Genomic DNA, 20,007 nt, shown 5'->3' on the forward strand with positions numbered 1-20,007 from the left:
GGGTTAAAGTGGGACAAATAAGCGTTTTTTCTCTCTCTGTCTACCCCGATAACACTCAACCTAGTCATCCGTTCGGACCGACCTCTCCTGCTTCAAGCTCAATACAACGAAATAGTTACCACCGATATCTCCAGATTGCTGTCGTCATCCGAGGACACAAACTCGTCCAAACTACAGTCACTGTTGGTGGTGAGAATGATTTCGCTCGCATACGAATCATCGTCCAGCTCGTTGTTGCCACCGGAAACATTTTTCGCCACTACTGTCGTCGATGGTACTTGCGCTTGGTCACCTGTACCAATCACACCGGTATCATCGCGAATCGTCTCCGAAGTGGAGGAAGTGCCACCGCTCATCAGCGACGACCCATCATGCCCCGATGGCCGTTTAATGGACGATCCTTTCAACACCGTTGGCGGCTCGCGTGGAGGTAATTGCGTCTCAGCTGTATGCAGCAGGTCGACAACATCGTGTAGGTTTTTCTTACTGACATGCCAAATTCCGTCACCACTGCTGTCGTTTCGATCATCATCGTTCATGCCCGGGTGGCTAAAGTACACTCCATTCTCTGCCACATCTTCACTTTCCACCACTACAATGGTTTCGGGTGATGAAGCCGTGACGTCTTCGTTAGCGTAACTGGTCACCAGATTGTTACGATGATGGTCATCAACACAGCGGTTGGAGGAATCGTTTATGATACCTTCAGGCCTACGCCGATAGTATTTGTCATCGTCACTAACGGCTGAGGCGCAAGCTATTGGTCACTTGCTGTCTCGCGAGATCCTTCTCCGGCGCCCTTCGGCAACGGTTACTTCAAGCCCGGCTGAAAGATGAGAAAGTAAAAACCATGAGATGAATTCATTCATTACGACACTTGAAAATCGCAGGGTAACCCGAGACGTTCCCATATATTTTTGTTCTCGTCCCAAGATGCCCAAGTGTCCAGAGATTTTTGTTCCTGTCCCACCACTTTTTGACTCATTCCAAAATATATTTTGGATTCTCCTATTGAATTTTTATTTCGTTTTGGAATGATCGATCATAGATTCAAATTATTCAAAGTGAACCACATTCAAAACTACTCAGAGTTCTAGAATAGCAATACGAAATCAAAAATCAGTGTAAAAACCAAAAAAATACAATAAGAGAACAAAAATGTTTGGACACACGGCAAAAAATCATAGGACAGGTGTAAATTTTTTTCCCGTAACTATCATACCTGCGCTTCTCGTTTTTCGACGCAGTTCCGTCGCTGTGCTGGTCTCGGTTGCCGGTGCCGCCGTACTACCACCACCACCACTATGAGCATTTGCTAAGATGGCCGCTTTTCCATCGCCACCATTACCCGATGTTCCGGCTCCTTTCAAACCACCTCCAACGGAAGGATGATGATGTTGGCTTACGTGGTTAGCCACTTTGGTACTGGTGTTGTGATTGCCATTAGAACCGCCCGATACAGCTCCTCCGCCGGATGCGGCGACGGCATTTGTAGCAGCCGGTGATCCACCGTTACCACCATGGCCGACAGTTACAGCACTGCCTGCGGGTGAACCACCACTGGCAGCTTCATTCACAGCGGTACTGTTGTTAGGAACGATGGCGTTCCCATGATGATTACTGTCGATATTGTGGTTGGTTGTAGCGGTGGCGGGTCCAGCAGCCGACATCGTTGCTGTTGTAGACGAGGTGTTCTGCAGCAATAAAGCATTTGCAGCCGCTTTCGCCTTATTATTCATAGCCGCCGTCGAAAGTGTCGATGATGTCATGCGGACGCTGCGCCGTGTGCTGATTTTCTCATCCGTAGCCGGTGATGTGACCGTCACATTCGTTCCAGAAGCCGGTGTCGCCGTCGTCTGTCGACTGTCATTGTCGGGTATTGCGTTGCTCGTCGGACCATTGCTTCCAGTAGCAACAGTACCGCTGCTACTAGTCGTGGTGGATGTTGTGACTGATCCGGAACTCGACGATTGATCCACCGACGATGATGATGCTATGGAAGACGACTGCTTGCCACTACTCTTGTTCGGATGATTGCGAAGCGATTTTTCTTTCTCAACACCGGCTGACGATGGTACGCTTTCACTGGCAACTTGCTGGGATGCGAGCGTGGCGGACAACAGTGCATTTCTCTCGCAGGAAGCACCTGCAGCGGCTAAGGTTTTACACGAAGTTGAGGAAGATGAAGCAGAATTTGTAGTCGAAGTATTGTTGTTGTTGTTGGCTGGGGTGGCATTGTTGCGAATAGTATTGATATTGATGGTCGTGGTAGCAGTAGTAGCAGAGGTGAGAGTAGAAGTAGTAATAGAAGTAGCGGTAAAAGATTGTATGGTAGTAGTGGAAGTGGTAGTAGTAGTAGTAATAGTAGTAGTTGTAGTAGTAGTTGCATTACTAGTAGTACTAGAAGTTGAGCTGATTTTGGAGGTTAGTTTAGAATGTCGAGCTTTACCCGCGATTTCTATCAAAGGTTCGTCGCTGTCAGACGAATCCGCAACGATCGTTACTGTCGGTGGTGTTGCTGTTGGTGTACTGGCGGCGGCCGCAGCAACAGCTGCCGCTGCAGCAGCTGCGGCAGCCATTTTTCTCGATACGCGACCCTTGGCGAGCGTGTTTTCAGCAGATCTTCGCAGCGCCGGCTTCGCAGGTGTATCTGGGAGAGCTGTCGTTCCCGACTCGGAGGAGGAAGCAGCTGCGGCAGCTGTCGTCGCCACTTTACGCGACTTCTTGGCACGTGTCGGAACATCGTCGCTGACGCCGGACTGGTTTGAACTTTCCGATCCCTGCCGCTTCCGTTTGTTGGCAGCAGTTCCGGGGCGGGTAGAACTTGTGGCCGATTTTGGACTCTGGCGATCGTTACCAGCAGCTGCGTTGGATGTTGGATTTGGAGTAGAAGTAGTAGCAGCAACACCTGTATTGGATTTTACACTGCCAACCGTTGTTGTTGTAGCTCCATTCTTCGATGCAGATGTTGGGGGACCTGCCGAAGTGTTGAATCCATTGTTTGCACCGGCTGCAACAGAACCGTGCAAATCATGCAACGCTGAAGGACTCTGCCTCGGTGGAAGTTCCAGAGGACTCTCCAGTTTGCTCGAGGCACGTGTCCTTATTCGATGCTCACCACTGTCCGAATGGGATGGTATTTCTATCGACAGTTGAGTCAACATCTCTTTCCCTTGCTCAGATGTTGCCGATGGCTCGTTTGCTACTTTTGCAGTAGTACGTGTAGTAGCTGCATCCTGGTCAACGGCGGCGGCGGCACTGTTCACAGGTGTCCTCGTTTTGCTCAAAGACTCATTTTCCGAATCCACCATAGGATTGGCAACATCACTGCCTTCAGCCGACGATGATACCACGGACGAACTTCGTCGCGATCTCGCTGCTACCCCGTTTCCCGACTGGACCTGAATGCCATCACTGGCCGCAGCAGCCGTCCGTCGCTCACGCGCCTTTTCACTGGAATAGCTGTACAGCGGTGGTTGCTCGTGGCGCGGTTTTAGATCGATGTGCGGCTGCTCAGCTGCTATATCAGGACTTTCCGGTTCCATCTTCAACGTTGCAGGTGGAGTTTGTGGTGTCGGTACCGGTTCGAGCTTCACGGAAACAGAAGCAACTGTCACAGTAGTAGTAGCAGCAACAGCAGCAGCAGCAGCAGCAACAACAACCGCAGCAGCTTGTGTGCAAGCCGTGGTGGTGGTTGTGGTGGTAACTGATTGCCGTTCGTCAGAAGATTTTCTTAAACTCTTCTTTACACTACTAACGATAGCCTCGTCGGGATCAGACTTAACTAGGTGTTGTTTATCGTCCACTAACACTATTACCTTACTATCACATTCGCTTTTCACACTTTTAGGGATATCTTTACTATGGTTGCAGCATTCATCGTTTGCTGGTGGAACGGTGCCTGATACATCATCGCATCCATCTACAGCAACACCATCGAACGCTTGCGACGAATCGAGTCCAGGCAGCAATAATTTGCGCCCGTCCTCTTCCGGATGATTGTTGTTGCCGACAAGCTCCTTTTGTTTCTGCTTTTCTTTTTCAGCAGTTATCGAGGAAGCTTTCGCACGCTTTTCTACGATTTTCTTCTTCCCTGTCGTGCCCGATTCTTGCTGCTGTTGTTGCTGTTTATGCTGCTGCTTCTGTTCTTCGTCCTCCACTAGCCTGTGAGTGGCTTGTTTAGTGGCGACATCGACATCCTTCTCAATAATACTCTGATGCTTTCGCTCCTCTTCCAAGTCTCCCATGTCAAGGATCTTCCGCAGGTTTGTCGTCTGGTCTAGTGCACTCTCCAGCGCATCGTCATGATGATTGTGGTGATGATGGTCATCGAGCATATCAGCGGAGGGTTTCAGGTGTATGGAATGATCTCCGTTTAGCTTTGCATCAGTAACATCTCCACCGCAGCTCATCCCGTCCGCAAGGTCATTCAAACCTTCCATTTTTGCCAGTGCTGCCTCTATATCACTATAGTCCTCGAGGTTCGCGGCGTCGAGCAAAGCAGTCGCTTTTTGGTTCTCTGTTGCACTTTTCTCCACCTCACCACTACTAGCTCCATCCACAAGTATCTTGCTAGAGGGTGTTGGTTTCCTCTCCAGGTTACTATCCGCATTTGTACTGCTGCTTATGTTGCCATTTCCAGCTGTAGTAGTCACTCCATTGCCATTACCACTACTACTGCTGCTGCTACTGCTGCTACTACTACTGTGCGAACCCTGCGGACTATGCGTGGAGAGTTGGTGGGGACTTTTCTCCGACAGCGCATCCATCGACTCGATGCCACTATCCTCTCCCTGCGCCTGAGATCCTGGTGAACCTCGGACATTCGAATGTCCGAGTAGATGATGATTTACGCCGACGATCGCCGCACTCGCAACCGCTGCCGCTGTCGCTGACGCTGCCGCCGTTGTCAGTGTTGTTCCTGTCGCGGGAGAATGAGGCGATGATCCTTTTTCAGCTACTGCTGCTACTGCTCCTGCTGCTGTTACTTCTGTACAGTCGAGTTTGCTTTTCTCTAGCGATGATGGGTCGTCCGCAAGCAGTTGCTCCGGTGGTCGATTACTACTACTACTACTACTACTACTAGCACTATGGTGCTGCTCCCGCAACTGATCCGGATGATGGTGTTGTTGTTGTTGGTGATGCTGAAGAACGTGATGTAGGATGGTGTTGGTTTTTTCTTGCTGTATTTGCTCCTCACCGCACGGTTGACTGTCCAGGTTAAGGGAGGATTTCTCACTTGAGGTAGATGTTGGTGTGGTGGTGGTGGAGATGATGGTCGTGTTGCTGATGATGGAACTGGTGTCGGCAGTAGTGATGGAGTTGACTGAAGATGAAGGTGATGTTGACGATGTTACTACTAATGTCGCAGGGACACACTCGTCTTTACTACTCGCGTCCGTCGCTTCAGCCGTCACTTGGGCAGCCATTGTTCCCGTGCTCCCGGCACTCTCGGCATCCACCAACGCCGCTTTAACTGTCAGACTTCTCTGACCCTTGCTACCATAACTGCCACCATTGTTATTAATGTTGATATTGTTGTTGTTGATGTTGTTGCCGCCATTGTTGTTACTGTTATGGTTGTTGTTGTTATTAACATTGTTCGCACCGGAGCTCTTGCAGTTTTTTGCAGCCGACTGGAGCAAATTGGACGTTGGAGGAGCTACTGTACCGACGTTGGTAGAACCGATCGGTCCACTAGCGCTTGTCGTCACGATCGATTCATAGATGTCGTTTATTTCCTGCACACTGGTTGTGACAGTGCTGCTGGGGGTGGTCATTGCTTCTGCTGCCGTGCTACTACTACTACCACTACTACTACTCATCACGTTAGTTCCAGAGGCAAGGGCACCGGTTGCAGTTAAACTCACGGCGCTACCACCATTACTGAGCCTGCGTTTCTTTTCCGGACAAACATATCCGTTCGGATGATGGCCCATGGAGGTGGAGGTGGTGGTGTTGGCCGAACCACTGTTACTCGTGCCTTCCGCGCTTGCTGGGCGTTTCTGAGATGAGCTTAGTAGCCCGGCACATCCTGCGTCAACCGTCACCGTCTCGGATGTTCCGATGTGATTGTGATAAGCAGGTGGAGATGATGACGGAGGAGCGTTTAGCTCAATTGGATTACGTTTGCCGGTCGAGGATCGTTTCGCCAACCCACCTCCGCCGTCACTACTGTCCTCTTCGCCTCCGCTCTGACTTTTCTTACGATCTTTGCGGGAATTCTTTATCACTACAGAGTTCTTCCCCCGCAAGCTGATGTGTAGCGGTGGCACCCGCAGTTCCTCAGAACTTGGTGCACTCAAGGAAGGTGTCCCTGCGGGACCACCGATACTGTTTGTGCTACTATTACCAGCAACAAGCGAAGAAGTAGGTGTAGTGGCAATATTACTGGAAGTTGTAACATTTCCCGCTTCGGAGCTGACTGTAACCGAAATCGAGGTACCAAGCGTCTGATGAGATTGCTGCAATGAGGCAGGATTCAATTGCAACGATGTCAGCAATGCAGCACCGTCACTGTCTAGTGTTAACCGTTCCACCGGAGCGGATGTTGCAGTGGTTGGCAAAACACTCATTCCCACACCACCTCCTGTGCGCACTGCCACAGATTCGGGTTTTTCCAGCTTGAATCGAAGCTTCAGTTCGGTTCCATTTTTACTCGGCGAATCACCCGACCCGAACACTCCATCCACAAGCAGCGCGGGCGTGGCAAGCACTTTCGCTTTTTGCTTTACGACCGCCTTTAGAGATGCTTTAACCCTTTCCTTCGTTTTGTCCTTGGACGATACTGGTACCTTCTGTTTGTCTTTGCCCTTGACAGGTTTCGCACGTTCCTTCTTCACCTTGCCAGATTTTCCTGTGACACCACCGGGCGCCGTTTCCAGTGGCATAGACATACCGCCACCAACGACAGATGTTGACGGCGGGACACCCACGGAGGATACGCCACTAGTACCCTCAACTCCTACCAAGCCCGAAAGCGGTGAAGGACGATCAGAATCACTCGCATCCGAAAAGATTCGCGAAGAAGAAAGCCCTCCAGCACTGCCAGTGGTATCTTCGTCCGAGTACAACAAATTCGGTACTTCCGGTGGGAAATCGTTCACACGAACAGCATTTACCATCCTTCCCAGCTTGCCCTTGTCCGCATCTTCGGTGCCGAGGTCTTCCACCTGTGTTTCTTCCAGCTCGCCGGTGAGTGGATTGATTAGCAGTTGGGCCTTCCATCGACGTTCTCGGGATTGAGCATCGGTCAACGTCGAGACGCCAGGGGCTCCCACCATACCGGGCATACCAACGGAGAGACCCGGTGCTAAGGAAGTGCTATTACTGGACGACGCACCACCACCGAGAAGTGTACCCGGGGCATTCGCTGACAGATCACCCGTTACCGTACCAAGCTGCTGCTGTTGATGATGATCCATCAGATCCAGCTCGTCCAGATCCTCCAGCTTCGCATCGAGAAATGCGCTACTGTCGAGATAGCTTGGTAGTAACGAATCAAGATCATTTTTCGCTAAATCAGGCAGATCCACCAAACAGTTGCCTAATTCAAGCGGATCCGAACCAACATTCGTCGACGCAGCAGTTGGCGCGGTTTCATCGAGCTGGCCCAACACAGTCGCACTATTACTACCGGGCTTGTTTAACTGTTGCTGACTGAGATTGTACTGCATCTGAAAGCGTGCAAACTCCTGGTAGCCCGACTTGGTTGCCGAATCCATTGGCAACGTTGGCCATCGTTGAGTATATCCAACAACTGGTTGATGTCCTTGTTGTTGTAACTGCTGCTGCTGCTGCTGCTGAGGCGGTAGTGGCATTGGATTTGGTTGTCGAAAAGGTAGCTGTTGCTGTTGCTGAATCGGAAAACGGTTCAGTTGCTGGGAATGTTGTGGTTGCTGCTGCATTTGTAGTTGGTCGTGCAGCTGGAACGCCGCCGGAGTCGCGGGTGGCCGCATTACCTGAGACTGGCTATGCGACGGTCCCATCACAGGTGCTCGAATGCTGTTCGTGGCGCCGAGCTGTTGCTGTTGTGGAGTCCTAATGCCAGGACCCAACCCGACAGCCACTCCTCCGACCACTCCACTCGTAGAAGGAGCGCCACCCGGCACAAGACTGTATCGTTGCAGCTTAACCGTGTTTGTGGAGGCGGCGTTGACACTGCTGCTGCTACTATTTGAAGGCACTGACAATGGTGGAGTTACTAGAGAGGAAGGCGACACACTCAACGCACTCTGATTGTTACTGTTACTGTCATTACTGCTGTTCGCTGATGGTAGAACCGTCGACGCTACCGCCGCTGGTGGCAGATTGTTATTTCTATTCACACCACTAGGACTACTGAGCATCGCGCTCGACACACCCGGCGGCACTGTTGTGGACGCCACCGCCGATCCACGCAATGAACTATTATTATTCACTAAGGTCAGCTGCTGATGCTGCTGCGGCTGCTGAGCGACAGCAGACGCTGCCGTTGCCCGTCCCGAAACCATAGACGTGGACATCGTCGGTGTCCCGCCACCAATCACTGGATGATGCACTAGATGCTGTTGCTGATTCACAACAGCGCTACCACTCTTAAGGTTTCCGCCTCCCATTACAACACCGTGCACACTCGGATCATTGTCACTCATCACGTTCGACACCGAACTGCCACCAACAACACCACTCTGCGACATGTTTGGAATGACTCCACCTTTCACCACACCACCTGCAACACCGCCACCGCCACCGGCTATCAACAATTCCTGCTTCAGGATAGGTTGACCTACGACGCCACGCATTAATTGCTGCTGCTGCTGCTGTTGCGGTGAAACATTTTGCTGCTGTGGACTATTTTCATTCTGCAACAAATTCACCAACAAAGGACTTGACATGGCCACATTGTTGCCAGCATTCGCAACACCCACCGGAATCGATGCCGTTGCTGCAACGGCATTATCCTTCACAACGACGTTTCCAGTCCCAACCGCCGATTGATATGGTGGTGGCGGTGGTTGAATTGGGCCTACACCAGTCGCACCAGCGAATGGACCATTCGACGGCTGTTTAGCCACCGTACCAACGCCAACACCGGAAACCGTGGCTAGGGAGGGACCAGCCGATACCGCCACACCACTGCTACCGCCTCCGCTACCCAATCCGAGCGTATTTTCCCGCCGCTGTATCACCCTTGCCTGGGTCATGCTTTCGAACGGATACTCGCAGGCGTCGACCACATTTGGCACATGGGCGGGTACCTTGCCGTCCATCGGGCAGATTGTGTTGGGTGATTTGAACATAACGGCTGGCGCACCACTACCAGTGCCTCCGCCACTGGGAACGCTGACCGTGGCGCCATCCAGCGGCAGAGGACCATTGCTGAGCGTTTTCGGCAGATTCGAGTGGACGAGTTTGGACGAGGTGCTGGGACCGGGATTACCATCCGCTGTACCGTGTAGTAACTGCTGCTGCTGCTGCTGATGGTGTAGCTGCAGATGGTGCTGCTGTTGCAGGTGGAGAAGATGCTGTTGTTGTGGCTGGTGCTGTTGTGGAGTCGGTGGTATTGGCTGAACATAAACGCCTTGAGGTTGATGTAACCCCGTAGAATGGGATTGAGTTTGATGTTGTAAGCCAACGGCAGCTTGATGCTGTGGCTGGGATAGAACTCGCGTTAGTTCACCCAAACCACCAACAGCTCCACCACTGCTGCCAGCAACCGCACCATCGAGCGCTGAGTTATCTAAAAGGCAAACAACGAACAATACAATTAGTAAGCTTCTTGGATCGGGTGATTTCGGCGTTCGAAAGCATACTAACCCGTCCGCAAAACAATTTCCTGCTGGCCGGCTAACCGCAACGACAGTACCGTTTCACCTTCCAGCTGCACGGACAGGATGCCGAGGGCCCGCAACGCGCTGTTACCTTCCGCAGCAAGCCTCCGTAACCGTATTGCGGCCTCCTTCGGTATCGATAACGTAACTCGCACACTGTTCCATGGTTCCACCTGTAAATCCAAAACAAAAAAAAAAGGTTTAATATTAATACAGTGTTATGCTGTGGATACAGAGGTTTTCTGTTGATAATGGTTTTACATCAATGAATTTGGTGAATGCTTGAGATGAAATGATATTGTAATGGCGATGGATGACATAGTAAAGCAGTAAAGTTACCAGATGATATTTTAATCGCATCAGATGAGATTAAACGAGCCACAGAAAGACACCGTCTCACAAAATCATTGATGCTTATAGAATTGATGCATTGATGTTGATGCTTACATTATCAACAGAACAACCCTGTAAAAGACATTTTTCTTGACTCGTAGCACCATCCAAATACATACCTTATCGACCGTAAGCTTGCCACCGGTCTCCTGTTTTTCTTTGCTGCCATCGTCCGGTTGCTTTTCTTCTACCAGCGTTGTTAGACTTGCCACCAAGCTTTCGAGCCGTGTCGGAAAGTCGGGATCGTGCAGATTTCCTTCACATATGACAACCGCCTTCAGTGTGCTAGGGCTGCCTGGCGTTTCTTCACTGACACTACTACTGGGTTTGCAGTTGACGTTGTTTTTATTGCAGCCCTTGTTTCGGTTTCCATCTTTTCCGGCATTTCGAAGCCTGCTACTACTACTGTTTGTCCGTTTCTGTTGATCACCGTCACTATCGGCCGCCATTCTGTGGTAATTAATGCAACCAAACACATAGCAAATCAACTAACCATCATCAATACAACGCCGAATTTCGCAACCTCTTTGATAAAGGGACACATTTTTTGAAATAATAAACATATTTTTTTCATTGAACCCACGGTGAGGATATTTACAGCCATGTGTCCGCCAGCGGAGTTTAAGAACCTGGGTGTGTGCGTGCGTGTGTGTGTGTGGCACGATTGGTAATAGTCTCCGCTATCGCATCATAAGCGATACGCCGGAACGAAAAGCCATGGGGCCTTGATTATTTGAAAACGACCAAACTTCTTGCTGACCCTACGACCTTTAACATTTACTGAACTTTTGATATACCCTGCGGCGCGCTTACTTATAGCATCTCATTCCATTCTATAGATTCCCAGCTGTCGCAGCATCGTCCATCGTCCATAGTAGAATTTAAAAGTGCGGAATTCATTCACATACGCTTTTTTTATTACTAATTACACATCCATTTGAAATCGTCCATCATAATCATTTATGGATGGTGAACTAGCAGAAGAAGGGTTCTGACACCGGCACAACCTGTTGCACCCGATTGATTGTATCAACATTACAGGGGTTTTCAGACAATTTCACAACAGTACAGTAAACAACGGAAACACTTGATAGAGCAACGGCATCGGTGGATTTCGCAATGTCCAGATGATATCACAATCTTTTTACCTCTTTTGCTCGTTTAAGGCTGGTTTCTGAATTTAAATTGTCCACTGATGGATAATCACTTCTATCAATGGGGAGACGATCAGGGTGACATTTGATACCGAGCATGCCTATTATTGATAAGTCAACTAGTCCTGTAATACCTGTAATTATCTGAAATCGTCTCTAGCCGGTAATGTTCGACTATAAAGCATTAACAATTCCTTCCTTCCTTCACAATATCTTCATTCTTTGTGGGGGAAATTTTAACCTTAAAATGCCTAAATCTCTTGCAATGTGTATCACGAAAGCCGTCAGCAATTGATACACAATTGATCGTAAACAAATCGTAATTATGATGTTACTTTTTTGCTCATATCACACACCATCATCAGCAGCAGCAGGCGGCTCAATTACACGCGGGATTTAGAAATGCTCGACCAAAGCTGCTATTTGCTCGCTCGCTCTCACCGCATCGCTAGGGCCTTCTCGCTCTAGCGCGCTTTATGCTTCTCTCTTATCAAAAGATAGGCGTGCGCGCATACACCGCCACCACACCACACCAGACAGACCCTTCCTTCCTTCCTTCCGACAGTGTTTTGTAATCACTCTTCTGCGTAAAGGCGGGAACTCGTGTCATCTTTAAGAAAATGCTTTTCTAGCTTCGATGGATATCGAACGCAGCTAAAAAACAGTATCTGTTGGAATCGTTTCCTTAGGGTTTCCATAAGAAAAAACTTTATATAGAAAAAAACCCGCTACGACGGCACGTAAACCAATTTGACGTTTCTTCTCGCCACGGAAAACCGGTCTCAAGGGGAGCAGGTTTGGATTGGATGCGCGTCCACGCAGAAGAAGGCGAAAACCTTTTGGGTCTGCCTTGGTGGCGCTCCTTGTCCTATCACACACGCATATATCTTACGCCTCCTTTGCCAGCCCATGGCTAACTCAGCATGGAGCATAGCATACGCTGGTGTTGGTGCACAATGTTACCTGTCAACGGGAACACTAACACACCACATACGCATAACAAAACAGGAGAGCGAGAGAAAAAATCCTGCCACACTTCTCTCTGTGTGTTTGTAGGCGTTTTGTATGTGTGCAAAGAAAGGAGAAAAAGAGCGAGAGCAACATATCGGTAGGAAAAATAAATTGGTATATCTTTTAAGGACGACGATTATCACCCTAAACTGTTGTTGTATTAAAAAGAAAATTGCAATCGAATTACTATCGAACACGATTGAACATCAAACATAACAAATGTATGCTTTCATTGCGGGTGCTGCTCTTAAAATCCTCTTGACTTTCGAGACCATCTCGCGGCATCATAATTATGTAACCCAGAATCAACAATCCGCCATGCTAACGTACGTTTGGCGCATACAAATTTATGTTCATTTTTCTTCTCCGTCAGATGTTTTAGTTGTGTGGCAGTTTTTTCTCCCCTTACAGCATAAATTCGGTTCCGCAATCAAGCAAGAAACACAAGAATCCAACCCAGACTCGCACCAGACCAAAATGTGAGAAGCAGCCATTTTGATTTTAAACCACGACAGGAAAGGAAAATATATTCCTTTCGCTCAAGAGTGACTGAGACGGATACAACATACGCACACACGTTCAAATCCAACCTGCTGTGAAACTGAAGGCCAACATATCTACGCTCTCACTCACGCATCCTTTCTCTCTTTCTGTTTCTCTCACTCAACTCTCTATGCAATATTTGACCACACGGATCTCTTTTTTTATATTCGGTACGTTTTCACGCACACACACACGCCGCATACACACTTTAACTCACACACATAAATGAGCGCACGCACAAACACGCACACTTCTACACGCAATACACATATGCACATACGGTGCAAAACCGCTCCATAATCAGTGCTGGAAGAGATTTCCTGTTTTTCAAGTTATTCCGTAGGCTTGGGCAGGCGCGCATTTCCCGGAAACGGGACTTTTGATATCAAATTATCTTCCATTTCTTCTTCGTTGTTTCTTTCATTCCGCTTCGCCAGCGTACGAGATGCGTAGAAAGGAACCACAAACTCTACACGCACTTTTTTTCCTGTGCCTTTTTTGAGGGAACATTTTTTCACACACACACACACACACACAAGCTCCAAGCGGACACAGCAGCAGCACACACATGCGACACGGTTCTTTGGTAGATGCGAAAGAAAAAAAAACGTTGCTTTGACGTTACTTGACGAATAAAATCGAGAAAAAACACGCTTACTTCGATCCCAACAAGCACATTGTCATCCATTTTCTGTTCTGCGATGGTTTGCACGTGTGGAAAACACCGTTTTCCTTCGGTATGCGCGACTATTAGCGTATGTTTTGGCGATGGTAGCAAGCAAAACCGACCGAAATTCTTGCTTCACTATGTAGGAGTGTGTTTGCATTGGTATAGAGGACCGTGAACAAGTAGCGAACCTCTCTCATCGACACACAACGAACGAGCTCTCTTTCCTTCTCGCTATTTTACACACACGCGCACGCATTTGCATGGAAATCAACTCGTTGCATTTACAACAGAATATGATGCTCGCACCAGTGTCGTGTTCGACCAGGGAAAAGTTCATTTCCCTTTCCGCGGTCTCACTTGGAAAAATGGAATAGTTGCGTACCGAAATGATCCGCAATCAGTTTCGCATTGTTTGACAACGTTGATTTTCTTCCCGTTTGCGTTTCACGCGACACGCACGCAAAGGCAAGCACGCACGACTCTATAGCAATGTGGGTAAAGGTTTTCGAACGAGAACCGCCGCATCCACGCACCGACCCACAAGCAGCAACATGCACACACACTCTCCTATACTGTACTACAAAAACATCATCGAACGAGGAGGATGGTAATTATACATACACACACACGCCAAATCGAATCAACAAAACATACACGCACACACATGTGCGCGCGCGTTTTTCATACACACACACACACACACAAACGAACAGCACACCAACGGCGAGCTCCAGTGCACAAACACATACGCATCGCATCATTCATCAAACTGTGCGACAGAGAGAGAGAGAGAGAGAGAAAGAGAGACAGGCAGAAACAATCGAAGAAAGAGAGAAAGAGACGCTCACGACACGAAACACGAAAAAGAACTCCAGGCACTTCTTCTTCCAGCTTTTAATTTCAGGTTGTTACGATTTCCGTTTCTTTTAGGAGCTTTTTGATGAAAGAAAATGCGACAATCTTTAGCAAGTGGAGGTCGCTTCGAGCAGGTTGCATAGATTTAGGCGTCGAGGACACCACAATTAATTGGTGGAAAGCTCCAATTGAATATCGAATCATTCGATTTTCCTCTTCTCTTCTTCGCTGTCAACTACACACCACCACCACCGCACGTACACCACACACCTCTTAAACAAAACCGTTTGAACGAATGCGAGCCACTTAAGCACCTAACCCCACACGCACAGCATGAACCTCGGAATCACTTTTCACACGGACACCCCTAATGCCTTCCCCTTGCCTCCTCCACCTCCACGTGAGAGAACAAAAAGGTGGACACAGCACCACCGCTCGCCTTCTCAGCTTCCCTTGGAACGCCAAACGGGGACGGAAGTTATCCCGCTTTTCTTCCGTCCGGGGGAAGACCCGGGTCGGGTCTTCATGGTTCGCACACACACACACACACACACATTATTTATACGCTTCGCCACATACGTATGCACCAACAGCGTACGTGAAAAAAGGCACTCTTCGTTCACAATGATTATTCAAGCCCGTTGGCATATAAACCGCACATAAACGAAAATGCGAAACCCACACCGACCAGGGTGCCACCCGTTTCTTTTTCGATGGTCTACCGAAGGCTGGTACGCGCTCTGGGCACACCACCAACTTTCTTACCCATTTGAGCCTTGCTCAGCAGAGAAGCCGAGGGTGACACACTTTTTGCGACGACAAATATCCACTTTGCACGCTCAGTTGCCGCCAAACAATAACGAAAACACGATCGCCAGATGCCAAATAAACATAGTTCACTCGTTTACGGGCTGCACTGTGCGTGGAAAGTTTGCATTTAGCGAAAATTCAGTACGTTTGTTACAATTGAACAATAACAACGACCGCCATTTGCATTTTTTCCCATTTTCTTTCTCTCGCATTTTGCTGGCGAGAGCGAGAATGGAACAGTGCGCGCTGACCGGTTGGCGCGAACGAGACAGCACGAACGTGGGGCGAAAATCGAAATTAACGGGCGAAAAACGTTGCCTTTGCTGGTGTGTTCGAACACGATTTTGGTTCTCTTTGGTGAACTATTTGTTCTGAGAATGATTAACAAAATTTGGAAAAATATTTTGATAACAATATCTTCAATTTATTGTAAGTTGTGAAGAAGTAATTCCCGCAAAAACTTCGTATAACAGCATACGATTCCGAAATGTCGAACTGTCATTTTGATGGCTGTGTGCTTCGCAAACGGAATGCACAATGGGCGCTTCCCATGAAAATAAAAAATAATTTGGTCAAGAAGTTCCATCAATTCCGTTTTCTTCCAGATTATTTTTCATCATTTGCGTGAAGCAAGGTATGTTTTTGTTGATTTATTCCACAATCTGTCTCTTTTTTTACTTAAGTTGATTTTTAAAAAATCTTGATGCATGATGCAAAGTAATAACCGAACTAAAAAGGGCATGCTAAAAAAGGCGCGTGTGCGTTTGTTTTCACACCGCCCGTCCAGTCCGTCGATCAACAAAACATAAAACGCGTACTACGATGGAGGACGACTCGTCTGCTAATGTTGAGCTATTATGCTTCTTGCTACGTCAATTAGATGAAACAGTTAAGCTTAACAATACCCGCAATGCTGTAGACGAATTGCGCAACTCAAATTATCTGCTTTACAAGGAAACGGCTGAAACGTGTGTATTGAAAAAAACAAGTGTCTTCTATCTTAATCACCTTTACAAATCAATTATCGCGCTCTTTTGTTGCAGAGATGATGAGAAACTGTCGGCACACGTGCTGGAGGATGGCTTGGGCCGATATCAGGATTTGATGATCGATCCCGAGGGGGTTAACAACTATTGTGACGATGTGATCGAGCTGCTCAATACGCATGCGGTGGAGTTTTCCGATGATGACTTTGAAATAACCGAACCGGCTTTGGATGATCCTCTTTCCTATCTAGCAAATGAGGAATGTCAAGGAGAATACGAAAACTGTTCCAAGAACGAACTTTCCTCGTCTACGCTTGCTGCGATTGTTAGCAATACCTTGCGAATCGAAAATCAACAGTCAGTAGAAAGTCGAGTGACTAATAAGCTACCTTCCACTTCAAATAATAGCGCAGAAGATGTTTCCCGACCAGTGACTACCTCCAGCGGAATTCCAGTTTTTACACCAAAAATACCCATCTCCAAAGCAACGTCTTCGAAACTTCCCATAAGTTCTGCTGACACTGCCAAATCTACTGCTAGCAGCCTTGAGAGTGGTGCAGCTGGTAACGGGGGTGCTTTTCGAACGGCAAAAGACGAGCTGATCATACAAAATATTAAGGTAAATATTAGGAGTTACTTTATAGATAATATTCAAAATAAACTAACAAGTTTATACATCTTTCCGTAGAAATACGGTACATCGAACCTGCCCGGCAAGGCGCCTCTGATTGCATGCGGCCGTAAAACACTCGGAGGACGCCGCACGATCGGCAGTAAGTTTGTCTGTCCCACGCGAACGGAGCAGGACGAACGGGCGGGTAAACAAGGCCAACACGTCCATGATAGTGGCAGCAACGACGATAGCCAAGAGGATGAGATCGATGAGCGTTTGAAGAATATCGATCCGAAAATGGTGGAATTGATTCGGAGCGAGATTATGGATCGCTTTCAACCACTTTCGTGGGACGATATTGCGGGGTTGGAGTATGCAAAAACCATCATCAAGGAAGCAGTTGTTTGGCCAATTCTGCGACCGGATATTTTTACCGGTTTGCGCAAACCACCCCGCGGCATACTGCTTTTCGGTCCACCCGGTACGGGCAAAACGCTGATCGGCAAGTGTATCGCATCGCAATCGAAATCGACGTTTTTCAGCATAAGTGCGTCATCGCTTACCTCCAAATGGATCGGCGATGGGGAAAAGATGGTACGGGCACTGTTCGCGGTGGCCGTAGTTCATCAACCGGCAGTAGTTTTCATAGACGAGATTGATTCGCTGCTCTGCCAACGATCCGACACGGAGCACGAAAGTTCGCGACGTTTAAAGACGGAATTTCTGGTACAACTGGACGGTGCGGCAACGGCGGAAGACGAACGGATTCTAATTGTTGGTGCAACAAATCGACCCCAAGAGCTCGATGAAGCTGCCCGTCGTCGGTTGGTGAAACGGTTGTACATTCCACTGCCGGAACGGGCAGCTCGTATTCAAATTTTAACCCGATTACTGCAAAGGGAACGGAACAGCCTGGAAGTGGAGGAAATTGCACGCATCGGTGACCTAACGGAAGGATTTTCCGGTGCCGACATGAAAGTGTTGTGCCACGAAGCTTCCATGGGACCGATACGATCGATACCGTTCGAACAGTTGGGAGACATTGCGAAGGATCAGGTTCGAGCGATATGTTACGAGGATTTTCGGCTAGCGCTAACCAAGGTGAAAGCTAGCGTATCGCCGAATGATTTGCAGCAGTACGTCGTTTGGGATCGGATCTATGGTGCGGGAGCGATTTAATTCTGCATGCATGCCATCACCAGTGAAGTACTGAATATTGTTGTGCGTATTGTGTAAGAGTGAATGAATGATTTAAATAAATTCCTCAAAAAGAGTTTTTACAAGCCTTACAAGAGTGTTTGTACTCTTTTGGGAATCGTTATTATGCAAATCACTCCCAAGGAGTTAATAGTCATCAGAGGGACTCGATTCAAAAGGAGTGTTTAAACTCTTTTGGGATTCAAATCAACATAGAGGTATGAAAGCGAGTTGTCACAGCTGTTATGAGAAGCGTGACGTCGTTTTGAGAGTTAATCCCGCAACCCTTCCGGCCATTAAAAGTGGAAATATGTAAGATATCTTCTCAGCATATCTTTAAGTTGTTGTTAAATGGTTTAAAGAACTAAATCCTAGTAGAGAGTGAGTAAGAGCGAATTATTTCCTTGAAAACAGTTGTCATTCTCATCACGAATACACGGTGCGGGAAGTATGATGATCAAACCCAGAAACCGGAAGCACGCTTTACTTACACGCGAGAGTAGAACACTTGTTCAGCTAATATTTGGATCAACCGCCCTTTATTTTACTGCACGATTACCATCGGTTGCTTGATTGCACCCAGTGGATCATATATGCACTTTCTCTCTCTCTTTTTATCTCTCTCTCTCTCGCTCAGTTACTAGGATGGCGTATACTAATCTGCGCCATATTTAATCCTTAACCGATTGCAGCAAACCGGCATCCTTCATGCGCTGGAAAGCCTTGTTCGCGTCGTAGGTCCTGAAATGGGAAGAGAAAAAGTCGGGATCACTTTATCCACACACCCTCTTTACTGTATGGCAGCAACACTCACTTGTAGAACTCCGCGTAGTCCCGCACTTTCGGATCGTTGTGCATCACTTTCATCGCAATGACGGCAACGGTACACAGGACGCCGGACACGATCAGGTTGCGCTTGATGGTGGCATTGTGGAGTCCACGCAGCACCGGTTTCGGAATTCTGGTAGCGACTTCAGACATGCTACAGTGGGGAAGGAACAACAGAAAGCGAGTTTTTATTACGTAATTTTATTACACCAATAGCGGCACATCGTTCGTGCAGGATCCACTATCTCGAAGGGGTAGATTAGCTGCACCATTACCAAGCTACCTTTTGTAGTTCGGTACGGTTAAGGTGCCCGTGAAATTCAATATAGGGAAATAAAGCAACTTTACCTTGGCCGTGTGTTCTGTTTTTCTTCAGCACCACAAAATTTAGTTCTGCAAAACCACAGCTGTGTGAAAAAAGACAAGGCGTTGACAGACCAAGTGAACTCGAGGCGGATATAAACGCCGAACGGACCGAAGGCACTGACAGCAAAACGATAAGCAAGCGAACGATTTAAATTTACAAGAAAGCGTTTTTAATCCAGCATGGGAACCCCTTATTAATATAAATTCAGATCGCTAATATAAATTCAAAATTGCTTTAATTCGTTACGGCTTACCTTTAACTTCGTGCGCGCGTGTGAGAAAAGAGAAATAAAAACAAAAGGGTAGTAAAAATTTCTGCCTATCGTCACGTAACACAAAAAACCGTTAAAATTTATAAAAACAACATATTCTTTACCTAGATTGAACTAGTAACGAATCTCTATTTTATCTTCTCCTCCCTTCTCTCACTCACATTCAGAAAACTTTACCCTTACATTACATCGTTACACAAAGGTCCTGTTGGACGGTCGGGTAGCCAAAACCACGAAAAGCATCGTAAAGGCGTAGGCAGATCACCAGCAAATGACCGTTAATACCCGACAACCGACTTCTTATTTAATTACCCCGGAAAAAGCCACAACTTTAGCATAATTCATGGTTACCATTTGTCCTTTTGCTGGTTTGAGGAGGAGCCATCATGAAACAACCACCACAGGTAAAATCGATCCGATACCATCGTCGTAGTAGTACCCGAGGTGTACACGATGACGATCGTGGTATGCGGTTGGGTAAAATTGTTGCATGTAGA

General features: G+C 47.9%; 4 protein-coding genes across 4 annotated transcripts in view; 2 read left to right on the forward strand and 2 right to left on the reverse strand.

Moving 5' to 3' along the window:
* LOC126563780 (uncharacterized) overlaps nt 1–20,007 on the forward strand; it is a 347,215-nt gene that overhangs the window by 282,522 nt on the left and 44,686 nt on the right. The gene's annotated exons all lie outside the window — the stretch shown is intronic.
* LOC126563724 (serine-rich adhesin for platelets-like) lies at nt 583–15,465 on the reverse strand. The gene is made up of 5 exons (XM_050220382.1): nt 15,204–15,465; nt 10,325–10,655; nt 9,799–9,985; nt 1,223–9,721; nt 583–826 (listed from the first exon to the last, which is right to left on the reverse strand). Exons 2-5 carry the CDS (start codon nt 10,652–10,654, stop codon nt 765–767), a joined length of 9,078 nt encoding a protein of 3,025 aa, XP_050076339.1. The 5' UTR covers nt 10,655; nt 15,204–15,465; the 3' UTR covers nt 583–764.
* Nucleotides 16,071–18,034, forward strand: LOC126564382 (fidgetin-like protein 1). Its single transcript, XM_050221413.1, has 3 exons — nt 16,071–16,216; nt 16,292–16,853; nt 16,923–18,034. The coding sequence occupies exons 1-3, from the start codon at nt 16,071–16,073 to the stop codon at nt 18,024–18,026; spliced, it is 1,812 nt and encodes a 603-aa protein (XP_050077370.1). The 3' UTR covers nt 18,027–18,034.
* Nucleotides 18,662–19,310, reverse strand: LOC126565716 (cytochrome c oxidase subunit 6C). The gene is made up of 3 exons (XM_050222921.1): nt 19,221–19,310; nt 18,859–19,025; nt 18,662–18,785 (listed from the first exon to the last, which is right to left on the reverse strand). Exons 2-3 carry the CDS (start codon nt 19,023–19,025, stop codon nt 18,716–18,718), a joined length of 237 nt encoding a protein of 78 aa, XP_050078878.1. The 5' UTR covers nt 19,221–19,310; the 3' UTR covers nt 18,662–18,715.

Source organism: Anopheles maculipalpis, chromosome 3RL (genome assembly GCF_943734695.1).
Source record: "Anopheles maculipalpis chromosome 3RL, idAnoMacuDA_375_x, whole genome shotgun sequence".
Lineage (NCBI taxonomy): Eukaryota > Metazoa > Arthropoda > Insecta > Diptera > Culicidae > Anopheles > Anopheles maculipalpis.

Bases quoted from the DNA above. Each gene is read 5' to 3' on its own strand.
- LOC126563724 (XM_050220382.1), bottom strand. From the start codon at position 10,654: ATGGCGGCCGATAGTGACGGTGATCAACAGAAACGGACAAACAGTAGT. The intron at 9,986-10,324 runs GTATGTATTTGG...TTGGATTTACAG, and splicing joins GCAAGCTTACGGTCGATAAG to GTGGAACCATGGAACAGTGT. The intron at 9,722-9,798 runs GTTAGTATGCTT...TTTGCCTTTTAG, and splicing joins GGAAATTGTTTTGCGGACGG to ATAACTCAGCGCTCGATGGT.
- LOC126564382 (XM_050221413.1), top strand. From the start codon at position 16,071: ATGGAGGACGACTCGTCTGCTAATGTTGAGCTATTATGCTTCTTGCTA. The intron at 16,217-16,291 runs GTGTGTATTGAA...CTTTTGTTGCAG, and splicing joins TACAAGGAAACGGCTGAAAC to AGATGATGAGAAACTGTCGG. The intron at 16,854-16,922 runs GTAAATATTAGG...ATCTTTCCGTAG, and splicing joins TGATCATACAAAATATTAAG to AAATACGGTACATCGAACCT.
- LOC126565716 (XM_050222921.1), bottom strand. From the start codon at position 19,025: ATGTCTGAAGTCGCTACCAGAATTCCGAAACCGGTGCTGCGTGGACTC. The intron at 18,786-18,858 runs GTGAGTGTTGCT...TTCCCATTTCAG, and splicing joins GACTACGCGGAGTTCTACAA to GACCTACGACGCGAACAAGG.